Consider the following 22,779-nt stretch of genomic DNA (forward strand, 5'->3'; position numbering starts at 1 on the left):
TGTTTCAAGTACAATCCAACTGACCATATTTCAAAATTGTTGTCATTTTCTTCAATCTCAGGATCCTATCAAAACTAATAATTTCATGTATTATAGTCATTATAATAAATGTAAACTTTATCATCTAAGTGCACTAGTATTTGTATAAGAACAGAACTCTAATGTTTAAGAACAATGAAGGGAAGTGTAGTTGTGTAAAAGGAGCGGCAGGCAGGCCTGCTTTTCATCCCACCCAGCTCCCACATAGCTAGCTTTACACCTGAAATAACAACACACAAACTATATGCATTTAAACACTGCCTGGCCCATTACTTTCAGCCTCTTACTATCTAATTCTCACATCTTGCTTGAACCCATATTTAGTAATGTGTGTAGCACCACAAGGTGGTGTCTTACTGGGAAAGATTCAGCATGTGTGACCTGGTGGTTGGCTTCATGGCGACTGTCAGAGCGGAGAGGCGGGGCAATTGTCTGAGCCATCTACCTCACTTCCTTCTTCCTGTTCTGTCTACTCCACCCACCTAAGGGCTGGCCTATTAAATGGGCCAAGGCAGTTTCTTTATTAATGAATGAAATCAATACAAACAGAAGACTCTCCCACATCATTTCCCCTTTTTCTGTTTAAACAAAAAAAGAAGGCTTTAACTTTAACATAGCAAAATTACATATAACAAAACAGTTATCAAGTAAGAATTACAGTTACAATATTTATATCTACTTTATCTTTTATCATAACTAGGGAAAACTATAACTATCTATCTATTCTTCAACTCCCTCAAAGACTCCAGAAGGACACAATATTACCTAGGTGAACAAGAAGTAAGCTACTTCCAAAACTCTAGAAATGACAGAGATATCTCACTGCCTGGACAGTCACCCAAAGTTCCTCTGTACCGTTGGGGTATCCATCTTCGGCCTACAGGCCCATGGTATCCAGCAGACATTTCCATGAAGCAAGAAATTTCAAAGGCAGTTCAGTCAGTATCTGCTGTGTCCTGCAGAATGTCTCACAGACTCTTTCATGAATCAGGAATCCCAAAGAATCATCTCACCTTTAGGCAAGTTCAGCAGTCCTCTCTCTACAGGTTCTTTGTGTCCAGTTTATGCAACAGTCCAGGCAAGAGCAGTTTCTTGCCCAAATGGCTATCAAAGTCCATAAGGAGACTCTTTGATGCCCATCTTCCTCTTGAAGTAGCTTGTGCTGCCAGGAGCAGACATGTCTCATTGTCATGAAAAGTCCTAAGTTTAAAATGTGATATTCTGTAGTCTTTGAAAGATATGAAGAATGTTTTTTTTTTTTTTTTTTTTTTTTTTTTTTTGGTTTTTCGAGACAGGGTTTCTCTGCAGCTTTAGAGCCTGTCCTGGAGCTAGCTCTTGTAGACCAGGCTGGTCTCGAACTCACAGAGATCTGCCTGCCTCTGCTCCCGAGTGCTGGGATTAAAGGTGTGCGCCACCACCGCCCAGCGAAGAATGCTTATTTAACTTAAATATATCTCTATATATCTAGAAAATCTAACTAACATGACTACAAGCTTGACTATTATCGATGATTATTCATTAATAACCTATATTTCCTAATTATACATTACATTTTTTAAAAATATTTATTTATTTATTTATTTATTATGTATACAATATTCTGTCTGTATGTATACCTGCAGGCCAGAAGAGGGCATCAGACCCCATTACAGATGGTTGTGAGCCACCATGTGGTTGCTGGGAATTGAACTCAGGACCTTTGGAAGAGCAGGCAATGCTCTTAACCTTTGAGCCATCTCTCCAGCCCCTATACATTACATTTTTAAAATGAACTACACAATCACAATACCTTAATCAAGATCAGAAATACATATACATATAACAAAATTGACCTTAAATTTAAATCACTAAAGCAAAATCCATATCAATGCAAATTATTCATATCTATATCATATCCCCCTTTAAATGTAAAAGAACATTTTTAAACAATATTTGGGAACATGGGCGCAGTTATTTCTCTCCAATCTGCTTCCTGCTGAATGGGAACGCTGTTAATCAGATCTTTCATGGTGTAAGCTGTGTGCTAGGTTCCTCTCAGTCAGCAGTTGAGCAAAGTAATTTTTTGAGGGTATTCACAGCAACCTTTCAGGAGGGCGTGGTCTATCATACCATATTGGGATAGAAGCAATCCACAGGATCGCATTTTCTGTAAAAACAAAAGAAGAAACTCCTTTCCAAAGCATCATGTCCTTAGATCCAAATTTTAAAGACAATGTATTTTCAAAATATCTATTCTGGAATAGTTTAGCAGCATTTATAAACAAATGTCTTTTGGTAGCTGTTGCTCCTTCCTCAGCATTCAAACAATTCAAAGAGAGCATAATAGCATACAGTATAAAGATTCTCTGTGTATTTTCCATCTTTGTGCAGCTTTATTTTAACCTCTATTTCATTTATTTTTACTTTTATTTTTTGAGACAGGTTCTCTGTACATCTTTGTCCTGGAATAACTCTTTAGACCAGGCTGTCCTTGAACTCACAGAGATCCACTGTCTCTTGTCTCTACTTCCCAAGTGCTGGGATTAAAGGTGTGTGCTACAACACCTTGAATTCACAGAGATCTGTCTGTCTCTGCCTCCCAGGCATTGGGATTAAAGGTGTGTGCTACCACACCTTGAAGTCACAGAGGTCAATCTACTTCTGTCTCCCCAAGTGTCGGGATTAAAGGTGTGTACCACCATACCCAAACTACTCTCTTTCTTTCTTTTTCTTTTTTACTTTTAAGAACTTTAACCTTTAGCCTGCGTATATTTTTAAATATCGTAAACCTTTTAGAGGTTTTCTTCGACTTTGAATCTTTCTTTTACTGTATATCTTTCTTTTTGTGGCCACATGAGTCTTTAATTTACCAAGCAATATCAGTAGAACTAATGCTGTGGCTTTGACAGCTAGATCCAGCCCATTCCTTAGCTTTCTGTGATTCCAGCCTTGTGGCTGAGATACCGGCCAGAGCCATGTTCATTGCCACAGCTCTACCGTGTTTCAAGGTCCCTGCCAGCAAGCAAGCTGCAGCATTCTGCTCACAGACCACACTCATTCAGACTGCCTGCCTGAAAGAGTCAGACTTTGCCCTGGCAGGACGGCCCAGAAAGCCAGCATTTTAAAACAGAAGGCTTTCCCACATCATAGTTGTTGCTTTTTACTCTTTGTTGGGGCCAACCAGCGAGCTCTCAAATAGATACGCACAGAGGATTATTCTTTCTTATAAATGTCCACCCTTAGCTTGGCAAATTTCTAGCCAGTTTTTCTAATTTATCCCATCTACCTTTTGCCTTTGGGCTTTTACCTTTCTTTAACTCTGTGTATCTTCCCTTCTTATTCCATGTCTGGCTATGTAGTTAGGTGGTTGGCCCTTTCTTTTCTCTTTCCTTGATTTTTTTTTCTCCCCAGATTTCTCCTGTTTATTCTCTCTGCCTGCCAGCCCCGCCTACCCTTTCTCCTGCCTTGATTTTGGCCATTCAGCTCTTTATTAGACCAAGCAGTTGTTTTAGACAGGCAAGGTAACACAGCTTCACAGTGTTAAACAAATGCAACATAAAAGAATGTAACACATCTTAGCATCATTAAAAGAATAAAAATTCCATGCACAAATAAATGTAACACATCTTTAACTAATATTCTACAACAGGAAGGTTTTTATAACTACAAAAGATGAAATTACTAGGGACTATTCTAGCCTCTTTATTATGTAATTCACTAAGCTTCCATTCATTTACCTGACAGAAACAGCCTATTATGTAATGATCCAAAGTGGAAATTCCATAAAAGTTTAATAAACACGTCATGTTAATAAAAATATTTTACTTATTCTCAATTATCTAAGTAAGAAATATAGCTTCAGTTAATGTATACTACACTCGAAAGGGGTGTAAGAAAACTAAAACTTGCTTCCATTAATAAGAGAGAGAGAGAGAGAATTATAAAGTGAGGCTAGGAGTAGAAAGAAGGAAGCATTCATAGTTTAAGAAGTAAAGTAAAATTAATCAGAAGGATAGATTCAATACAGAATTGGAAAAGGATAGGCTAATGGTGACAATTATCTACCTCCCATATCTTTCTCAGAAACTGTAGATGACAGTATCTCTCAGAGAAGTAGTTTAGGAACAAAATAAGAAAGAACAAGTCCATCTACATTGAAGAATGAACAAAGTTCCAACAATTAGCTGTGTGAATATAAGATGAGCCGAGAACTCAGCACAGGGATTAACCAGCATAAACAAGAGAACAGATGTAGACTGAACAGAGAGGAAAAAGAGCATCTCAGTAACGTCAATGCTTCTGGGGCAAACAAATGCATGCTGCAAAAGTCTGGGAAAGAGCTGATTCAATGTCCCACAGAAACTCCTCGACTTAGATCTGAGACATTTATGGGGAAAGTTCTCCTGCCCATCCTGTACTCAGTGCAGCAAGGTATTTAACTTTTAACTCCTCATAATCATTATCACAAGCTCTCCTCCAGCACACGTACTCAAAAACATACTTCTTCCTTCATATGAACTAGAATTCTTGTTCTCCTTCACACCAAACAACAGTCTGCAGTCTGGACAAGCAGCTCATTGGCAGGTCACACACATAGCAGGAGCACAGCCCTAAGTCCAAACCTGAGTGCACACATGCACATACACACAAAACACAGACTCACACACACCCACAGTCTTGCAGCTTCTAGTCTCCCAAGGATGTCTCTTTATGTTCCATAAGGTGAAAACAAACCTGTTGAATATTTTTTTTGTTTTTGTTTGTTTTGTTTTTTTGTTGTTGTTGTTGTTGTTTTGTTTTTTTTTTTTTGGTTTTTCGAGACAGGGTTTCCCTGTAGTTTCTAGAGCCTGTCCTGGAACTAGCTCTTGTAGACCAGGCTGGCCTTGAACTCAGAGATCCGCCTGCCTCTGCCTCCCGAGTGCTGGGATTAAAGGCGTGCGCCACCGAAACCCGGCCTGTTGAATATTTAAACTGTAAAAGAAATAACAAAGGTATCTTACTCCTGCCCACCGTATTTAGTATGTGCAATCTAATCACGTTCCCTTCCCTTTAGAGAGGAAAATGAGGCTTAAGGATATAAAGGGCTCCCTTGGAACCCGGCAGCTACCCTAGACAAGGTCACCCTGCATCGGCATCTTGGACACCTCAGTTTTCTATAGTGTGTACCATCAACTTTCTGCTCCCACGGTCAGTAGATTGTAGTAACTTGAGAATATAATTAAAGCGTCTGTGAGTTGAAGTTCACGAGGTTTTCATCTCTGTCATGTCAAATGCCTCAACTATTCTTCACAGTGGATGATGAATGGAGTCATGTGGATAGAAGAAATTGGTCACTGTATCACCTACTACTCTGCCTCTGTCTCCCTGTTGAATATGACTTAACAAAAAGGTAACTGGATAAAATGTTGACATCTCATAGTCAAGTAAACTTTGCAAAAAAGTAAATGATATAACTGCATTCCACTGGCTTTATTCTGCCTCTAGCACTAACATGGGCAGGGAAAAACCATCTTTTCCCTGAATTATAAGACAAAGATGAAAGTCACATGGGACAGGCATGGAGTTGCACAAATATGTGTGAGCTGACCTCAATAACCATGAGAAATCCCAGCAAAGACGTGTAGAACCAGCCAGCCTTGCCAAGTCCAAACTGGCCAATTTTTTACTTATCCAAGATGCTTTCTGGTGACCATATTCCAACCAAAAAAAAAAATGGTGCCCAACCCCAACCAACTTATATGCTCATTGTTAACAAGTCTGAGTTGGTAACTGAGCTAGGCCATTTGGGTTCCAATGGTCTAAAGACCTGCCTTGTTGACATCAAGGCTCAACTACCCAGAGAGGAGCATTCTGAACAGAAGCACCTAGAAGGACATCTGTAGACCTTTCATCACATGAAGGAAGAGCTTGAGAAAGATGAGGTTTCTTGGTTCATGACTGGACAGTATACTTTATGTGAAATAAATTTGAAACTATACTTATTTTATCTTTTGTTTTTAAACATGAAATTGGAAAAGTAACTTGAAATCTTGTTTAGGGTCCTTCCCAGTCCTTCCCCATTTGTCCCCAGTCTTGCTTAGGTTACATGAAGGCTATCTAGAAATTGAAAAGCTCTGAGAATACGAACTATAGTGTGCTTCTGTGGGCAAAATGAGAAACAGGGCCAGAGGATTAAATATCTGTTTTACAAAAACATTAGCTAATAATTTACTCCCCGGCCTACCACAGTTACCAGGCATTATGAGTTTGGTTCCAGTAAGAATGCTCACTCGTATTCTCTGATGGATTGTATAGCCCAGAGTCCTGAAGACCTAAAGGGGCATGTAATAGTCTAGAAGACTAGATGGGATCCGCTCATGGCTGCGATGTTCTGAAGGCCTCAATTCTAGAGACACTGGGTCCGCCAAATGGTCGCCCTGTCAGAAGACGTTAAAGACACATAGATCTCCATGAACTCCTGTAGAACACTGTCTTGTTTCCAGGCATGGCCGGTACTTTAATATTTTAAAACCCATCTTATGCAGGTAAAAGTAAAATGACACACTGGGTGCTGGGGATTTGGCACTCGCCTGGCGTGTGCCAGTGTGCCCTGAATGTTCTGCCTAAGAACATTAAGAAGATGAAATCTATCAAGCTGCTAAACTGTTTCACTTGTGAAAGGACTCTGAAGGACTTGAATTGACTTCAGTGGAAGTCAAGCTGAGGAACACATTACTGGAAAGAGAAAAGCTGGAGGACAAGTGATAAGGAGTGGGCAATCCCAGCTCGGAGCCAGCTGGAAGCAGTTTGACAGCAGAATTAACAAGGAGAAAGCCAAACATTCAGAACAAGTTGAGCCTGACACTACAAGAAATACTCCTTGTTGGAAGATGCATCAAAACAATCCAATTTCAAGCATGTACAAGCAAAATGGCTTTCAAAACCCATCAGAAGATGGAGAACAACTTCAGGATCACCAAACAGGACGTGTCACATGAAAAGTCCCATCCCCAAGGAGTAGCAAATTTTATTTCTGGTTAAGTACAAAACTGTTCTCATCGGATGTTAAAAAGTAGATAAAGTAGCCGGGTGGTGGTGGCGCACGCCTTTAATCCCAGCACTCGGGAGGCAAAGGCAGGCGGATCTCTGTGAGTTCGAGGCCAGCCTGGTCTACATACAAGAGCTAGTTCCAGGACAGGCTCTAAAAAAGCTGCAGAGAAACCCTGTCTCAAAAAAAAAAAAAAAAAAAAAAAAAAAAAAAAAAAAAAAAAGTAGATAAAGTGAGAAAAATTTAAATCTGGAAAAAACTAGTGCATATGGAACAAACTCAAAATGAGGATGTTTGATGGAGCTCATAGGTAGCTGTCATGGTTTGTGTTAGAAATTTGACAGAATCTACCTGCAATACATGCCTACAACAGATGATCTCAGCTAGCTTAACCAGAGTTAGAAGACTGGTCTCAATCGTGGGCGTAACCATTTCCTCTGCAGGGACCCTGAACTATATACAGTGAAGAAAGGAGCCGAGCACACATGTTCCTTCATTGTCCTCTGCTTCTTGATTCCAGGTGCACTGTGACCGGGTGCTTCAAACTCCTCCTTCCCTCTTGACTTGATGCCAGGGTGGACTGAGCCCTACTTCCTTAAGACTGTCATCACTGCTAAACATGGCGATCAATCCATCTGTGGCTCATGAAGAAGACACATGATCTGTGAAAGCTTGGGATCGAATACAATGAATATGTCAGAAGATGCCCACCCCGCAGAAAGATGAAGCCAAAGAAGTTTTTGTGAAACCGACTTATATTGCTCAGTGAAATACAGCTTATCTAGATGAAGATTGTCAAGGTTTCTAAGATATCTTCGGCTGGCTTGTTTTAAAATTTCTCTTAAAATTCTTAAGGAAATTAAACCAAAAGCACTCTATAAAAGTCACTGGAGGAGACGAAAGAGTTGGCACACTGCAAGATCCCAAATGAGAATGCTTCAGTACAAAGTGACAGGGCGCAGTGAGAGGAGAGCCAGAGACTCAAAGTCCAGCCTAGACTGTATTGAGAAAAAGAAACAATGCCATGAGCGATGGCAAACACCTGTAATCCAAGCATCTGGGGAACGGAGACAGGGGGACTGCCAGAAGTTTAAGGTCATCCTGATATGCACAGAAAGTTTATATAGACATGCCAGAACACAGTAAGACTCTATCTCAAAGCCAAAGACAGACAGACAGGCAGACAGACAGACACAGGAGAGGGAGGAAGAGAGGGGAGGAAGAGAGGGAAGAAGGAGGAGTGGGAGATGAGAGAAAATATATAAATTTTACGAGGTATCAAATTAGCCCTAGAAAAATAGTGGATAATTTTGTTGAGAATATTAATTGTATTTAAAAAGCTAGACATTGCTAACTCGTTTTTGAGGGATAAGGGATAGCTTAACTATTTCAGAAAGCAACTCTATTTTCCAGAAGTCCTCAAAATGAATCACAGACCTAAATGTAAAATGTAAATCTCCAAGATGTGTAAAAGACAATAAAAGAGAAGACCATGCCGAAAGGTGTGGGGCTTGAGAGTCACTTTTACATATAGCAGCAAAGACCCAGAGGAGTGTGCCGCAGCTGACTCGAAGGAGGCTCAGACCAGAGCAGCCACAGACACCATCAAGACTGCAGCCAAGTGAATCAGCGCAGGTGCTGCAGCAATAGGAGGAGCTGTTTCCTGTGCGGGTGTAGAACCAGTCTTTGGCTGTCCTGTTGCGGCCTACATGCCTGCAGCAACACCTTTAATGTGTTAGCCTGGGACTTGCCAGGTCTGAGCCTTTCATTTGCACTCTTGATCTGGTTTCCCGTATAACATAAATCACTGCTTGAAGTTTTGGCACTCATGGTAATTATGGGTGTGGTTTTCTGGATCTTACGGTGAGTCTAAGAATGGGGTGTTGGTGGCACAGAAATCTATGTTATTTTTAAAGTCATTTCCTTAAAGATAAAAACTAACTTTCGGCAAAAATGAGGTAATTCTAAGGTGGACTTCTCTGAAATTAAAAGTTTCTGCCCTGCAAAAGACGAGAGAGAGAGAGAGAGAGAGAGAGAGAGAGAGAGAGAGAGAGTCTCACAGGCTTACAGAAAAATATGCAAATTATGCAAATGCATTTATTTGATAAAAGACTGTTACTTAAAAGTATTAAAAAAAACTTAAAACTCAACAATAGGAAAATAACCTAATTTAAAATTGGTCAGAAAATCTTTGACACCTTACCAAAGAAAACAAGCAAATGGCAAATACACACAAAAAGACATTATGCATCATATGCTTGTAGGGGACTGAGAATTAGGCCATGAAGACTCGGTTAATAAAATTAAACCATTTGGAACGGTCCAAATGGTACACCTTTTAGAATGGTCTAAACGTAGGATCCTGTGAACATCAAGTGCTGTTCTGGATGCAGAGTTACAGAGTTACATTCAGGATGGAACAAGGTAGGTAGAGCCACTTTGTGAGACAAGCTGCTGCTTTCTTGCAGTACTAACATGTTCTTAGAATTAAGCAAGCCAAACAGGACAGAGAGAAAAACCAGGGTTGTGAAAGTACTCTGCATAATACTGTAATGGTGGATACTGGTCACTGTACCTGTGCCGAAGCCCACAGAAAGTACTCATTCCAACAAAAATGAGCCCTATTGTCAACCAAGGACTCTGGATGATGATAATGTGTCAATACGGGTTCATCATGTGTCATCGGGGTGAGGTATGCTGCTAATGGGAGAAGGAATGAATGTGTGCGGACAAAAGAGGTATTTTCTTTACCTTGTCCTCAAGTTTGCCATGAACCTAATTCTGCTTCTTCTCCTTTTTTTTAAATAAAAGATTTTTAAGAGATTTATTATATATACAGTATTCTGCAGAAGAAGGCACCAGATCTCATTATAGATGGTTGTGAGCCACAATGTGCTTGCTGGGAATTGAACTCAGGACTTCTGGAAGAACAGCAAATGCTCTTAACCTCTGAGCCATCTCTCCAGCCCCACCACTTTGCTTTTTAAGGTAGTCTTGTATCACTAATGATCACTGATGTATCCAATAGGGTGTTTAGAAGAAGCTGTAAGGACCACTAAGAAAGCCTGAGATGAAAGTGATCACCAGTCCCCCAGGAAAACACAAACTGAGATGGCAGAGTACCTGGGGACAGAGTCGGGTTACATGCAGCTTCAATACATCTGCTATCAGCACTGTGGAGTGATAAAACCCCATCAGACCACTTCAATCCCTGACACAGCAGGTCCACAGTACACAAGGGATAACTCACCCTGATTCCCTTTAAGCTGGCAGCTGCTCAAGATATTCTTTGATTCATTCTTTCCGACTGTAACGGGAACATGCCTCCCCAGTCATAATACCTAACAGGGGGCTGCAGGAAAACAGCAAGGGTAGAAATAAAAGGTAAGCATTCCAATAATGGGCAAGATATCCATCCAATCTGCTCTGTTAAACACACTTTATGAAAACAAACACAGAAGGGTGTGTATTTAAGAAGTTGGGAAGTTTGGGGAGCACTGGTGCCATTAGCTCAGCACTTAGGGTTGATGCAGCACAGTTGTGCTAGATTCTATTCACATCTCCACAGCAACAGCTTCCATCATCCAGTCATTTCCCCTGAGATCCTGGGATTCATCTCTTTTTCATGTGTTTAGTGTGATCTTAGTACTTGGGTGATAGAGGCAACAGAATCAAGAGCTGGGAGTCCAGCCTGGGCTACACTGTAAGAAGAGAGAGGGGAAGGAAAAGAGAAGGGAGAAAAAGGAGAGAGAAAGAGAGGTGGGAAAGAGAGGGATGAAAGGGAAGAGAAGGAAGGGAGAAAGAGGAGAGAAAGAAAGAGAAAAGAGAAAGGGAGGGGGAAGGAGAGAAAGGGAGGCAAAGGGAAAGAACAGAATGGGAGAAGAGGATATTACAAAGTTGTCTTTTATTATAAAGTAGTTCATGAATCAAAGACCTAAAAAGTGCATAAACTAGATTAATGCACTCTACTTAAAAACATCTCAGTATATTGGGGGAAAATAAGTGTATCAGATCTCTTGTTGCCACTGATCTTTTCATACTTAAAAAAACAGAAGAGAGAAAACATCTTCTCTTCCTCCTTTCTCTTCCCTTTCCTCCCTCTCTCTCCCCTTCTCTCCTTCTTTTTCTTCCATCCTTTCCTTCCCTTCTCTCTTCTTCATGTGTAGCCCAGGCTGAAATCCCAACTCTTAATTCTGTTGCCTCAATCACCCAGTGACTAACAGCTTATAAGCCTTTGAAATCTGACATGTCTTTAAGCAAACTCACCACATTTGAAAAGAACAGTAAATACACTCCAACTAACACTCCATTTTCTTTGGCAAGAAATTAAAATCCCAGTCATAAGAAATGTCAAGAAAGAACTCCCTTGCTGTGTTTCTGTACTTTTTGGGCTATAGATCACTACTTATACAGCTTACTTTATAAGAAGTAATTTTACAAGAAGAATTTCTAACCATTCTCCCATCAGCTTTCTACTAAGCGCAGCAGAAGGAACAGTCTCCTGATTTAGACGTCACAGGCTTAGAAACTACTGCACACACCTATTTGAGGTGTTTCAGTTTACATTAGCATTCTTCATTCAGAAAAAAAATCCTCATGTTCCTATTCTCAATAATAACAAAGGTGATTTTGGTAAAGAAGGCAATTAAATTTCCAATGCCTTGTCTAACTTTGGAGTACACTCCAAAACACAGAGGAAACAGGGCACAACCAGCTGAAACCACCACCGCACACTGGTGGGGTGACTAAGTCCTTCTAAAACACAGGCCAAGCATTAAACCGATATATTCCTGACAAAAACACTAATTTTCTCTCTTAGCTTCTGGGCATGGAAGTTATAGTTTAAGAAATTAATAATAACTTTAAAATCTGAGATCATATTACAGGAAAAGGGTGACAAACAGAGTCTTGTGAAGTCATGTGTTCATTCTGATAAAAAAAAGTTTCATAAACTGAAGTTAGACAAAATAAAACAGAAAAAAGAAGATCCATGTCACATTTCTGACTATATGAATAGTACTAACATTTTTATCTGTTTCAATTACCTATCCCACTCTTTGCTGCATCCCCAGTTTCATAGTTTAAAAAATAAATTATGATTTCACAAAGGTTTAGAGCTCTTTCAAATTAGTAACTGAAACATCTGCCAGGTGAAAAAAAAAGCACATAGTTACTTACAGAATGATAATTCTCTCTCTCTCTCTCTCTCTCTCTCTCTCTCTCTCTCTCTCTCTCTCTCTCTCTCTCTCTCTCTTTCTCTCTCTCTGTGTGTGTGTGTGTGCGCGTGAGTGCGTGCGTGTGCGTGTGTGTGTTTTAAAAGAATATATCTTGAAGATGAGTAGTGGAGGTCCACGCCTAAAATCCCCACACTCAGGAGGTAGAGTCAGGCAACTCTCTGTGAGTTCGAGGCCAGCCTGGTCTACAGATCAGATCAAGTTCCAGGACTCCATAGCTACACAGAGAACCCCTGTCTTAAATATATATATACATATATATATATATATATGTATATATATATATTCTAATTTCTAAAGCATGAATTAGTATAGATAAAATCTTAATTCACAACAATTAATTAATGGAAAAAACAGGCATTTGGCAAGGGAGACATTTTTCTCTTCATATTATCTGCGTGATATTGTTTGAAAAAGAAAAATTGTTCAAGGTTCCCTCCGGGAGACTCCACCAGGAATGAGTTCAGAGGCTCCCTCCAGTAGAGGGCATGGCAGATCAAGATGGAAACCCATGCTTTGTTTATCATCCAATCTCACACTGTGGCTTTGCCTGGCGACTTTTACAACCCACACTGCATTGTTGCTTCCGCCACCACAAAAAGGAAACTATGCGTCATCTTAATATTTAGCAATCCTATTTACCTAAAGCCAACTGTAACAACAACAAACTCTAAAGGGAAGTCACCCCGCCACGTAGCTTTTACTTTAAATATGGAAGCCGGTCTTTACAAAGACTTTACCATGGGGATTTATTTTCGGTGGAGACAGAATCCAGAGCCCCCTAGGTGCTGAGCAAGCACTATGCCACTACACTCCCTCCCAGTCCAACGTGAGAAGGTCTTAAGAAAAAAGTTTCTGTCTGCAGTAGGTAGGTACACCTAAACTCTCAAAATTATCTGCTTTTACAAAATTTTACAAAATTAAGGTTGTAAACTTAAATTTATCAAGCAGCCACAGTTTCCAGGGAGAAAAATAGTTTTATGCCTTAATATCTGAATTGTCAGTCTGAAAAGGCTTGTGGGAAAAAAATGCTTGTATTAAATACAAAAATCGCCTAGGATAGTTTGCCTTTCAACCAGTCGTTTGATATTCACTTTGGTTAACGTATAAAAAAGGACAGGGTTTTCGAGCTTCAAGACCTGGACGAGGTTAAATATGAACTGTTTTGTTTATTTTCCTTATTTATTTATTATCCAGACAGCAATTTATTAAATACCATAAGCTTGACACTACACATCTGCATTGTCTTGATAGTTAATAGAATTTACACATTTAGAACCCAGTTAACTCTCATCCTCACGGTTTTCCTATCCTGAAAAGCTGGATTTGAATTGCCCTGCTTAGATATGCAAATTAACGCATTTCATTGATGCTACAAAAGGTCTTAAATATAAGATTTGCATAGTATTTTATAAGACTGGCCATAAAACAGAGAGAGAGAGAGAGAGAGAGACAGAGAGAGAGAGAGAGAGAGAGAGAGAGAGAGAGAGAGAGAGAGAGAGAGAGAGAGAGAGAGAGAGAGAGAGAGAGAGACACACTGCTGACGTTAGATGTGAGAAACTAGGGCTGGGGGGGAGGGGGGGTGAGTGTCCCAACAGATACTTAGCAACTACTGGTTAGACACTGGCTCTGATTACACCTGCCGACAGACACAAGTGTCCCACATCAGTGTTCATGATTTTAACACTAGGGTTGTAAGTGAAAAATATATCCATGTTTTGTATTGCTGAGAAAAATCGAATATGTCTGCACATTACACGTATTTTAAACAGCAATACTATTTCAATTATACATCTTAATAAATAAGCATTAAATCATCAGAAATTAAAATAGATGCAGAAACAGGGCAGCTCTATGGAGCTTATTAAAATTCCATCTCACAAATTTACAAACATGCTTTCAAACATTCGTTACTAAAATCAAAATATTTCTTCTGTAATAAAGGCTATACTTATTTCCTTCATTAGCGGCTGCAGACTTTCTTCTCCGACTCAAACGTGGAACTTGACCACCCGAAGCTTGTGTGCTGCCTGGTTCCAGTTTGAGGAATATGTCTCCTTTTTTTTTTTTTTTTTTTTTTTCCCAGAAAGTCTAGTGTGAAGCAGAAAAACTGGAACCCAAACCATATTTTGTTGTTTACCTGTCTGCCCCGACTTTGTGGGAAAACCACTTAGGTATTCCGCTGCATCCTTCTGGTTACATAGGAAGCTGAATCCGTTTGTAGCTGAAGTCATGTTTTTGTTCTTACAAATCGGGGCATTTTAAAAACCTGCGCGAGTAAAGATGGGTTTCTGTGGAATTCACAAATGAAGCTCGTTCAGGCAAACTGCACCTCCCCACTCTCACTTCCAGCTCTAGCCCCACACCCCCACCCCTTAATTTAAGCAGATGAACATCTGTTAAACTCTAAGCCGGCTCAACTAGGAATGATTCATGAGGAAATCCTGATTCCTTACAGTCTGAAACTACACATGATCCGGATACATCCGAACAGCAAGATCTTGGGTTTCCCTTTGTTTCTCACTACCACTCAGATCTGGGCTGCGCCCGGCAGGAGCTGCCCTTCAGGTCTCCTGGGGAATGACCCTGCAACGTCACAGCTTGCTGCAGTCACGCATTGAAAGATCAAAAATGCAGCACCATTTAAAACACGGGTTTCTAATAGGCACTTTCTCCTTCTTCCTCCCTGACCCAGAGTGCAATCCCTTAAGGAATCCCAAGACGCCTTAGCGAACAGCAGGGAGTCACAGCACTTTGCTCGGCAACCCGTTTCAGGTTTCTCTTGTTGTTTATGAAAATAAGTGGAGTGGCTGAGTGTGGGGCCAGCAGGGCTATCCCCATGCCGGCTGCCGTTCATTGGTGTCCGGGTGAATCTTAAAAGATCGTGAAAAATAGATAAGTTGCAAAGGTGGGGTTCACAAAAAAAAAAAAAAAGGAAAAGGTACGGTCTTAGGGTAAAGTCACGAACTCGGGGCCCCTCCACCGCGGAGGCCACCCGAGCGACCGAGCAGCGTTCCCGCTCCGACCCCGCCCGCCGCCTCCCCGCTTGTGTGCGCACGAGGCTGCCGCACCTACGTCATCAGCGCCCTGGCTTCCAGACCCTTCCGCGGCTGCCGTGACTGCGGCAGGTCCGCACGGCCCCGCCCTCGTGCCGTCTGTAACGAGCCAATCCGAGCCCTCTAAAGGCGGGGCCGACGCCTCCGGGTCCCGCCCCTGCGCCGCAGCCGGCTTTAAAAGGCCGCGCCGCGCGCCCGGCTGCAAACAGCTGCGGTAGCCGCGGGCGTCTTAGTATGCAAAGTGCAATGTTCCTGGCTGTCCAGCACGACTGCATACCCATGGACAAGAGCGCAGGCAACAGCCCCAAGGTGGAGGAGAAGCGCGAGAAAATGAAGCGAACGCTGTGAGTATGCTCTCTCTCCTAAGCTGGCCCCTGCCTGGCTTTGCGGCTAGGAATCGACTTTCCTTCTGTCTCTGCTTTGACTTGAGCTAACTCTCCTCTGCAGAGAAAGGGAGGGAAGAAGGAAAGAAAAACAGAAGGAAAAGTTAGCCAGCTAGATCTCGTGCTTTTTCTGTGTGAGCTTAGAGAGTTTAAGACTGGGGGAAGTTGTCGTGAAGGAGGCGGTAGATGGGCTGAGAAGGCGCGGGTTGGTTTTTTGTTCTGCATTTAACGTGACCCTAGAAACCTGCAACTGAATAGGGTCCGCGGCGCCCATGCATTGCATTGTGAGTTCTGAGCTGTTTACACAGCTGCTGGGTAATGTTTGGGATGACTCTGAATTTATTCGCTTTAGATGCGATTTTTAAATCATAAAGTAGGTCTCACCCAGTCACGACTGTGGAATGAGTAATTTGCTCTGCAGTGTCTGCTGCGGAGAAGCACTGTGGGCGGTCGCGGAGGGGAGCTCCGGAATCCACCTCTCTCTTGCTCTCTCTCACACACACACACCCCTCCACTGCCAGTGTCGTGGTACACACACACAGAGAGAGAGAGACAGAGAGAGAGAGAGAGAGAGAGAGAGAGAGAGAGAGAGAACCCTCCCTCTATGCACTGCCTATGTCGTGGTGCAGACACTCCTGTCTCATAAAGGGAAGGCACACCAGCTGGCTCAAGACACTTCCACTGCTGTTCTCAATCGAAAAACTGCCACCCAGCTGTAGTTAACTATGCAGAAAAAGCGCTGCCTTTTTTGTAGGTCAGAAATAACTTGTGAAAATGTTAAATATCCTAGCTATGTTCTGTAGCCCTATCCTACTTGTAAAACTCATTATAGTCAGGCGAATGGATGAAATTATGTTCGATACATGAGGTGCTGGGTTTAAACGCTCCAAGGACAAGATGGCTTGTTCTTGCCTGTCTGCTTTGGAGCTACTGGGTGGCTGACCTTAGGCTGCTGCAGCTGGTAATCATTTTACTATTCAAGAATTGCTGCTTGAAGTAACTTTGGTTTTTCTTTTTCCTTTTCTAGCTTAAAGGATTGGAAGACCCGTTTGAGCTACTTCTTGCAAAATTCCTCCACTCCTGGGAAACCCAAAACTGGCAAGAAAAGCAAACAGCAAACGTTTATCAAGTAAGTTGCAAGTCCTGTGGTTGTAGAAATGAATCATCTAGCCACCCAACAGGAAAGGGAACTATCATGGGTGCTATAGCTCACAGTCGGAACTTCTCTTTCAGGCCTTCTCCCGAGGAAGCGCTGCTCTGGGCAGAAGCATTCGATGAACTGCTGGCCAGCAAATGTAAGTTAACCTTTTGAATTTGACCTCTTACCAGTATCCCAAGAGCCTAGGAATGTGTCCACGCCACAGGCAGCCCGCAGGAAGTGCGTCAGGCATTACCACCACTTACTGCATAATATCCATTTTCCTTTCCCTTATTTCTCCAGCTTAATCATGGAAAAACATGAGTTATTCACTTTAGCTGGGGAAGAAAAATTAGCTTAAACATTAAAATGACAGTTACTCATAGGTGGGTTGAGTAAGCTTTTCCATTGCATGGAATATTTTCAAAAGCCCTGGTTAAGCCGGGCGGTGGTGGCGCACGCCTTTAATCCCAGGCAGGGGTAGGCGGATCTCTGTGAGTTCAAGGCCAGCCTGGTCTACAAGAGCTAGTTCCAGGACAGGCTCCAAAGCTACAGAGAAACCCTGCCTTGAAAAAATAAATAAATAAATAAATAAATAAATAAATAATAAAAAGTCAAAAGCCCTGGTTCCCAGAGAACTTATGGATAGCTGTCCTATAAATATTTATTTTGCATTGACAGTGAAGTTCAGTATATTTTTGTTGCAGAATAGAAACTTAAGTATTCTGCCTGCTGGCGTCTCAGAGCTCTACAGAGCTAAATTGTGAGCATGACAGGTTTGAGTGACATCTAGCGAACCGGTCATCCTAGTCCTAGAAGATCAACGTGCTATTTGATCACTCAATTTATATTCTTCTTGTTTTCTTGTGCTTTCAGATGGGCTGGCAGCATTCAGGGCGTTTTTAAAATCTGAGTTCTGTGAAGAAAATATTGAATTCTGGTTGGCTTGTGAAGACTTCAAAAAAACCAAGTCACCCCAAAAACTGTCCTCAAAAGCAAGGAAAATATATACCGACTTCATAGAAAAGGAAGCTCCCAAAGAGGTAAGAAACCGAGGTATTCATGCTGACATAAACTGGACATCTTCAACACAGTAGTGAGACACAAGAATTGAACAGCCCAGTTAAAGTGCAAGCGGATAGAGCCATGGGCGGCTCTCCGCCCCAGCTGTCCTAACATTAAAGCTTCTACAAAACTGACAGTTCTAACTGATCGCACATTACATCTTTTGTGTTTTATTATTAAGCATCGATTTGTAATGTTGAATTCCAAATAAATCAAGTTTTGTTTTGTTTTCTCTTCCAGATAAACATAGACTTTCAAACAAAAACTCTGATTGCCCAGAATATCCAAGAGGCGACCAGTGGCTGCTTTACAACAGCCCAGAAGAGGGTTTACAGCTTGATGGAGAACAATTCCTATCCTCGCTTCCTGGAGTCAGAGTTCTACCAAGACTTGTGTAAAAAGCCACAGATCGCCACGGAGCCCCATGCTACATGAGACAAGGAGCCCCCAGCAGAGGACATTTTATTCTGTCTCCCAAGAGGAAAGGCCATGACCTGCCAAAAGACTGACCTTGAATTTCAGCCTGGGTGTTAGGAAACATCACCCAGAACTATTGATTCAAAGTTGGGTAGTGAATCAGGAAGCCAGCAACCTAGGACGGGCTCTGTGAGAACAGCTTCCCTTGCTGTGTGAAGAACAGAGGGAGGGAACAGTGTTCTGAACGTGCTGTTCCTCACTGGGAAAGCAAGGGTCTGAGGTGAAAGAGACAATGGAAGATCGTTGGTCCGAACATTTAAAATCAATAGGTCTGGGATTATGTGGCCTTAGCTAGTTGGCTGTACATCTTTTCCCTAAACCAGTCCATTGTTACCACATCGTGGTTTTACTTCTAGTCTTACTATTTGAGTACTAAGTAACGTTAAAATGTTTACTGTGTGCGAAGGTGTGGAAGTCTTAGGACTGTAGATGGCTAGTGCTGTTGTGTCATGTGTCACTGAAACTGAAAAGTGCGTTTGCGTTGTTAAACCGTGCGTGAGAGACGAATGCGTGCTGTTCTGTAGAACACCGGTGTCTGTTATGAGTGCCAAAAACTGTCTTGCAGGCAGCTACACTTTGAAGTGGTTTTTGAATACTTTTAATAAATTTATTTTGATAAATAATGTCATTGAACATTTGGAAGTCCAGATGTGATTCTGTTGTGTTTGAGTTCACTAGTTGGAAACATGTCAGATATAAGAGAAAACAGCTTTCCAGTAAAGAGATATGACCATGGATTGATTATTGTACCAGTCCCTGAGCGCTGACAGCCCTTAGAAGTGAGAAATGGTTGCTTCAAGGAAGATAAACAGATAAACCTATAGATGTTATGTAGTCTTAAGAAAACCACATCCATATCCCTACGACCACTCATTGTGAAAGTCAAACTTGTTATTTAATAAAATAAAAAGAAAGAACATTGACCTGTGTGTTGAGGAACAGTTCAAAACGAGTAATAAGAGAACATGGTGGAAAGAAACGCAAGTTATGTATGTGACCAAGCAGCCTAAGAGAAGGCAGAAGTTCATGTAAATATATGTAGACTTTGGGCCTGCCTGGTTTTGTTTTATTTTGTTTTTATTTTTGTTTTTCAAGACAGGGTTTCTTCTGTAGCTTTTGGAGACTGTCCCGGAACTAGCTCTTGTAGCCCAGGTTGGCCTCGAACTCACAGAGATCCGCCTGCCTCTGCCTCCCGAGTGCTGGGATTAAAGGCGTGCGCCACCACCGCCCGGCAGGCCTGCCTGTTTTATCCTTCGTTCCAGACACAGGGCTGGCATGGGCAAGACACATACCTAATTATTGTTTCTTTATCATTGTGTTGGGCCAATATGAAAATCTCAGAATTGTTCTGCATCTCCTGCCTTAGTTTGGCTAATAATTCATTAGAAAATGCTGAAGAAAGCAAGTCCTTTGCTTAGACTTAAGTGCAGGCATGTGTTCTAGCTGAGGATGGTCTTCTCTTCTGGCTAGTGGAATTCCCTTTCCTTTGTGAGGCAAATTTGCAATCTCTGGGGGTAGGGGAATTAGTAAATGGGAGAACAGGGGTCACCCTCCACTTGAAATTGGAAGATCTGAGCCCAAGTAATGGCATGCCATAGCTTTATGACCCTAAGAGTACCCATTTTCCACCATGGTTCCCCACTGGATACTTCTCTGCTTATCTCCCTGATATCCGTACATAATGAGTACTTTAGAAATGTGGAACCCTGAGGATAATGGCCCACAGTATTTCAAATGTTTCTTTGTGACTACTCTAGTTCACATCGTTAGCCAGATGTCTGGAACAAGCCCAGGTCCAGGAGGGGGCAGCTGCTCATTCGTGCAGCACCAGCAGCCAGAATAACCAATAAAGGATGCAGACTGGATACTGACTGCATGGGTGACATCTGAATGCACAGAAATGGTGATGCTGTGATGGAAATGTGGCACAGATGCGTCGGGTCTGTGTAGCTCTTAATCCAGAAAGGCTTTAGCTAGCAAGGAAACCCACATTGCCACCAAGTCCCATTTAAATCACTTCATGTCCAGCTTCTCAGTTTCCTCTCTGATGCTACCATGACTGCAATTAACCCACCTCCCTCTGCTCACTGTCTGCCACACCTAATATATTCCCTTCTTAACTCTTGGGATCCTTTCAACACACAAACCTGATCTTGTCTCCTGTGGTTTTGAACCTCTGACAGCTCTCCTAAATATTCGGATGAAAGCAGCATCCTTAAGACAACCTAGGCCTGCAGGGCTGACTCCCTCTTGCCTTCCAACCTTGTACACAGTTCCCTGCACCAGCCGAAGATGCTATACCCCTCAGCCCCAGGGAACCTTTCCACCTAATAGTTCCTCTGTGCACAGTGTAATTTTAGCTCCCGCTCACCACTCCTCTACCAAAAGTGCAATTGCCACTTCCCCAGGGAAGTGGACTCTGACCTCCTTTACCTAGACCACGTCCCTCTTTAGCTCTTGTCACAGCACCAGGTTCTATAATTTAGGGCACTTGATAGAGGTATTTCTAATTACTTTTCATAATTATTTGATAATTTTATCTTCTGCAGTTAGACTGTGAAGAGCACAAGTGAAGGTCCTGTGCTCCCCACTTTCTGCTGATTCCCAGCAATTGGTTCATACAATGTGAGCAGAATGGATGGATGGGTGGGTGGGTGGGTGGGTGGGTGGATGGATGGATGGATGGATGGGTGGATGGGTGGATGGGTGGATGGGTGGATGGATGGATGGACGTTCGATGAACCTGTATGGAAATTAGTGAGACTTAAAAAAATATCTGCCAATGCACAGAAAGATAGAGACAAAATATACTGGGGATTTTTTTGGTTGTAGTTATTGTTTTGTTTTGTTTGTTTAAAGAAGAGATCAGATTATGATCCCCAGGCTAGTCCTAACTCCTAGGCTCAGATGATTCTCCTATCTCAGCTTCCGAAGTAAATGGGACTACAGGCACATTCCACTGTACCCAGCTTTGTGAAAGAACAAGATTTGGAAAGCCCACTGGCTCAAATGGCTATAAATATTTTCAGAACTTTTTCACCGGACAATCAATCAATAAATATTTTTAACTAGCCATGTTCTCTGTGCATTTGACCTTTGGTAGAAAGAAAAGCCAGTAACAAAAATAAATAATAAATAAATCAAAAGTTTGGACTTGCCGAGCTTCTGAAAGCCTGAGCGCTATGGAGATGGTATTTTCCATGTCCTCGTGTGTGGAACAAACTGAAACAGATTTGAGATTAGAGACCACATGCCTCCACAAATAAGTATAACTTACTGTTCCAGTTTCCCACAGTTCAAACACTTGGACCCACTGTCCATTTGTTTTGGTAATTTTTTACTGTGTATTCTAATGCCGAGGATGTTTCAAAATATAGTCATTTCACAGAGTCACACTGAAACAAACAGAACGTTGTTTTTAGGTGTCATGTGAGCATAGGGAGGCAACTAGTAACTTTCAATGAAATCACCCAAAATTTGATTGGGAAGACTTTTGGGGTGTGTCTGATCATAGTATAGGATGATTTGGAGCTGGAGAGTGAGAGGAGGCAAAGGTGGTGCACTTACATTAGGAGGGGGTCACATACAAAAACACTAAGCAATAGAAGAGAGGGTGCCCGAACTGGCCTTGCCCTGTAGTCAGATTGATGAATATATTAAATATCACCATAAAACCTTCATCCAACAACTGATGGAAACAGAGGCAAAAACCCGCAGGGGAGAACTGGGCTGAGCTCCCAAAGTCGAGTTGAAGAGTGGGAGGAATGAAAATATGAGCAAAGAGGTCAAGACCATGACGGGGACACCCACTGAAACAATTTAGCTGAGTGAATGGGAGCTCACCAACTCCAGCCAGACAGGGAAGGAACCAGCATTGGTCCAAACTAGACCTTCTGAATGTAGGTGACAGTCACGTGACTAGGGAAGACTGCGGGGCCACTGGCAGTGGCACCAGGATTTATCCCCACTGTTTGTACTGACCGTTTGGGAACACATTCTCTTTGGATGGATATCTTGCTCAGCCTAGGTAAAATAGGGAGGGCCTTGGACCTTCCCCAAAGCAATGTGTCTTCCCTTCCCTGAGGAATGGGGCTGGCAAGGTGAAGGGAATAGGAGGAGGGGAGAGAGTGGGAACTGGGATTGGCATGTTGGTATGTGAAATGAAAAAAAAATATAGTTTGTTTTCTTTTTAAAAAGAAAACAAAATAAATTATTAAAAATAGAAAACAAAAACACTGTGAATCTGATCAATGTGGAGGTGAGGCGCCTACCCTGTACCAAGCACCATTTTTCTAAATTATCCTGAAATTGCAGCTGAGTTGTAGAGCGCATCTCCAGTATGGCAAGGTAGATTTTGGAAGGTCTGGCACAGATGCCATTT

At 42.0% G+C, this 22,779-nt stretch overlaps 1 protein-coding gene across 1 annotated transcript; it reads left to right on the forward strand.

Moving 5' to 3' along the window:
* The first annotated feature begins 15,555 nt into the window (after positions 1–15,555).
* Rgs2 (regulator of G protein signaling 2) lies at positions 15,556–19,252 on the forward strand. Its single transcript, XM_038349517.1, has 5 exons — positions 15,556–15,679; positions 16,746–16,847; positions 16,952–17,013; positions 17,733–17,899; positions 18,162–19,252. The coding sequence occupies exons 1-5, from the start codon at positions 15,570–15,572 to the stop codon at positions 18,354–18,356; spliced, it is 636 nt and encodes a 211-aa protein (XP_038205445.1). The 5' UTR covers positions 15,556–15,569; the 3' UTR covers positions 18,357–19,252.
* Positions 19,253–22,779: the final 3,527 nt, after the last annotated feature.

This window comes from Arvicola amphibius, chromosome 12 (assembly GCF_903992535.2).
Source record: "Arvicola amphibius chromosome 12, mArvAmp1.2, whole genome shotgun sequence".
Lineage (NCBI taxonomy): Eukaryota > Metazoa > Chordata > Mammalia > Rodentia > Cricetidae > Arvicola > Arvicola amphibius.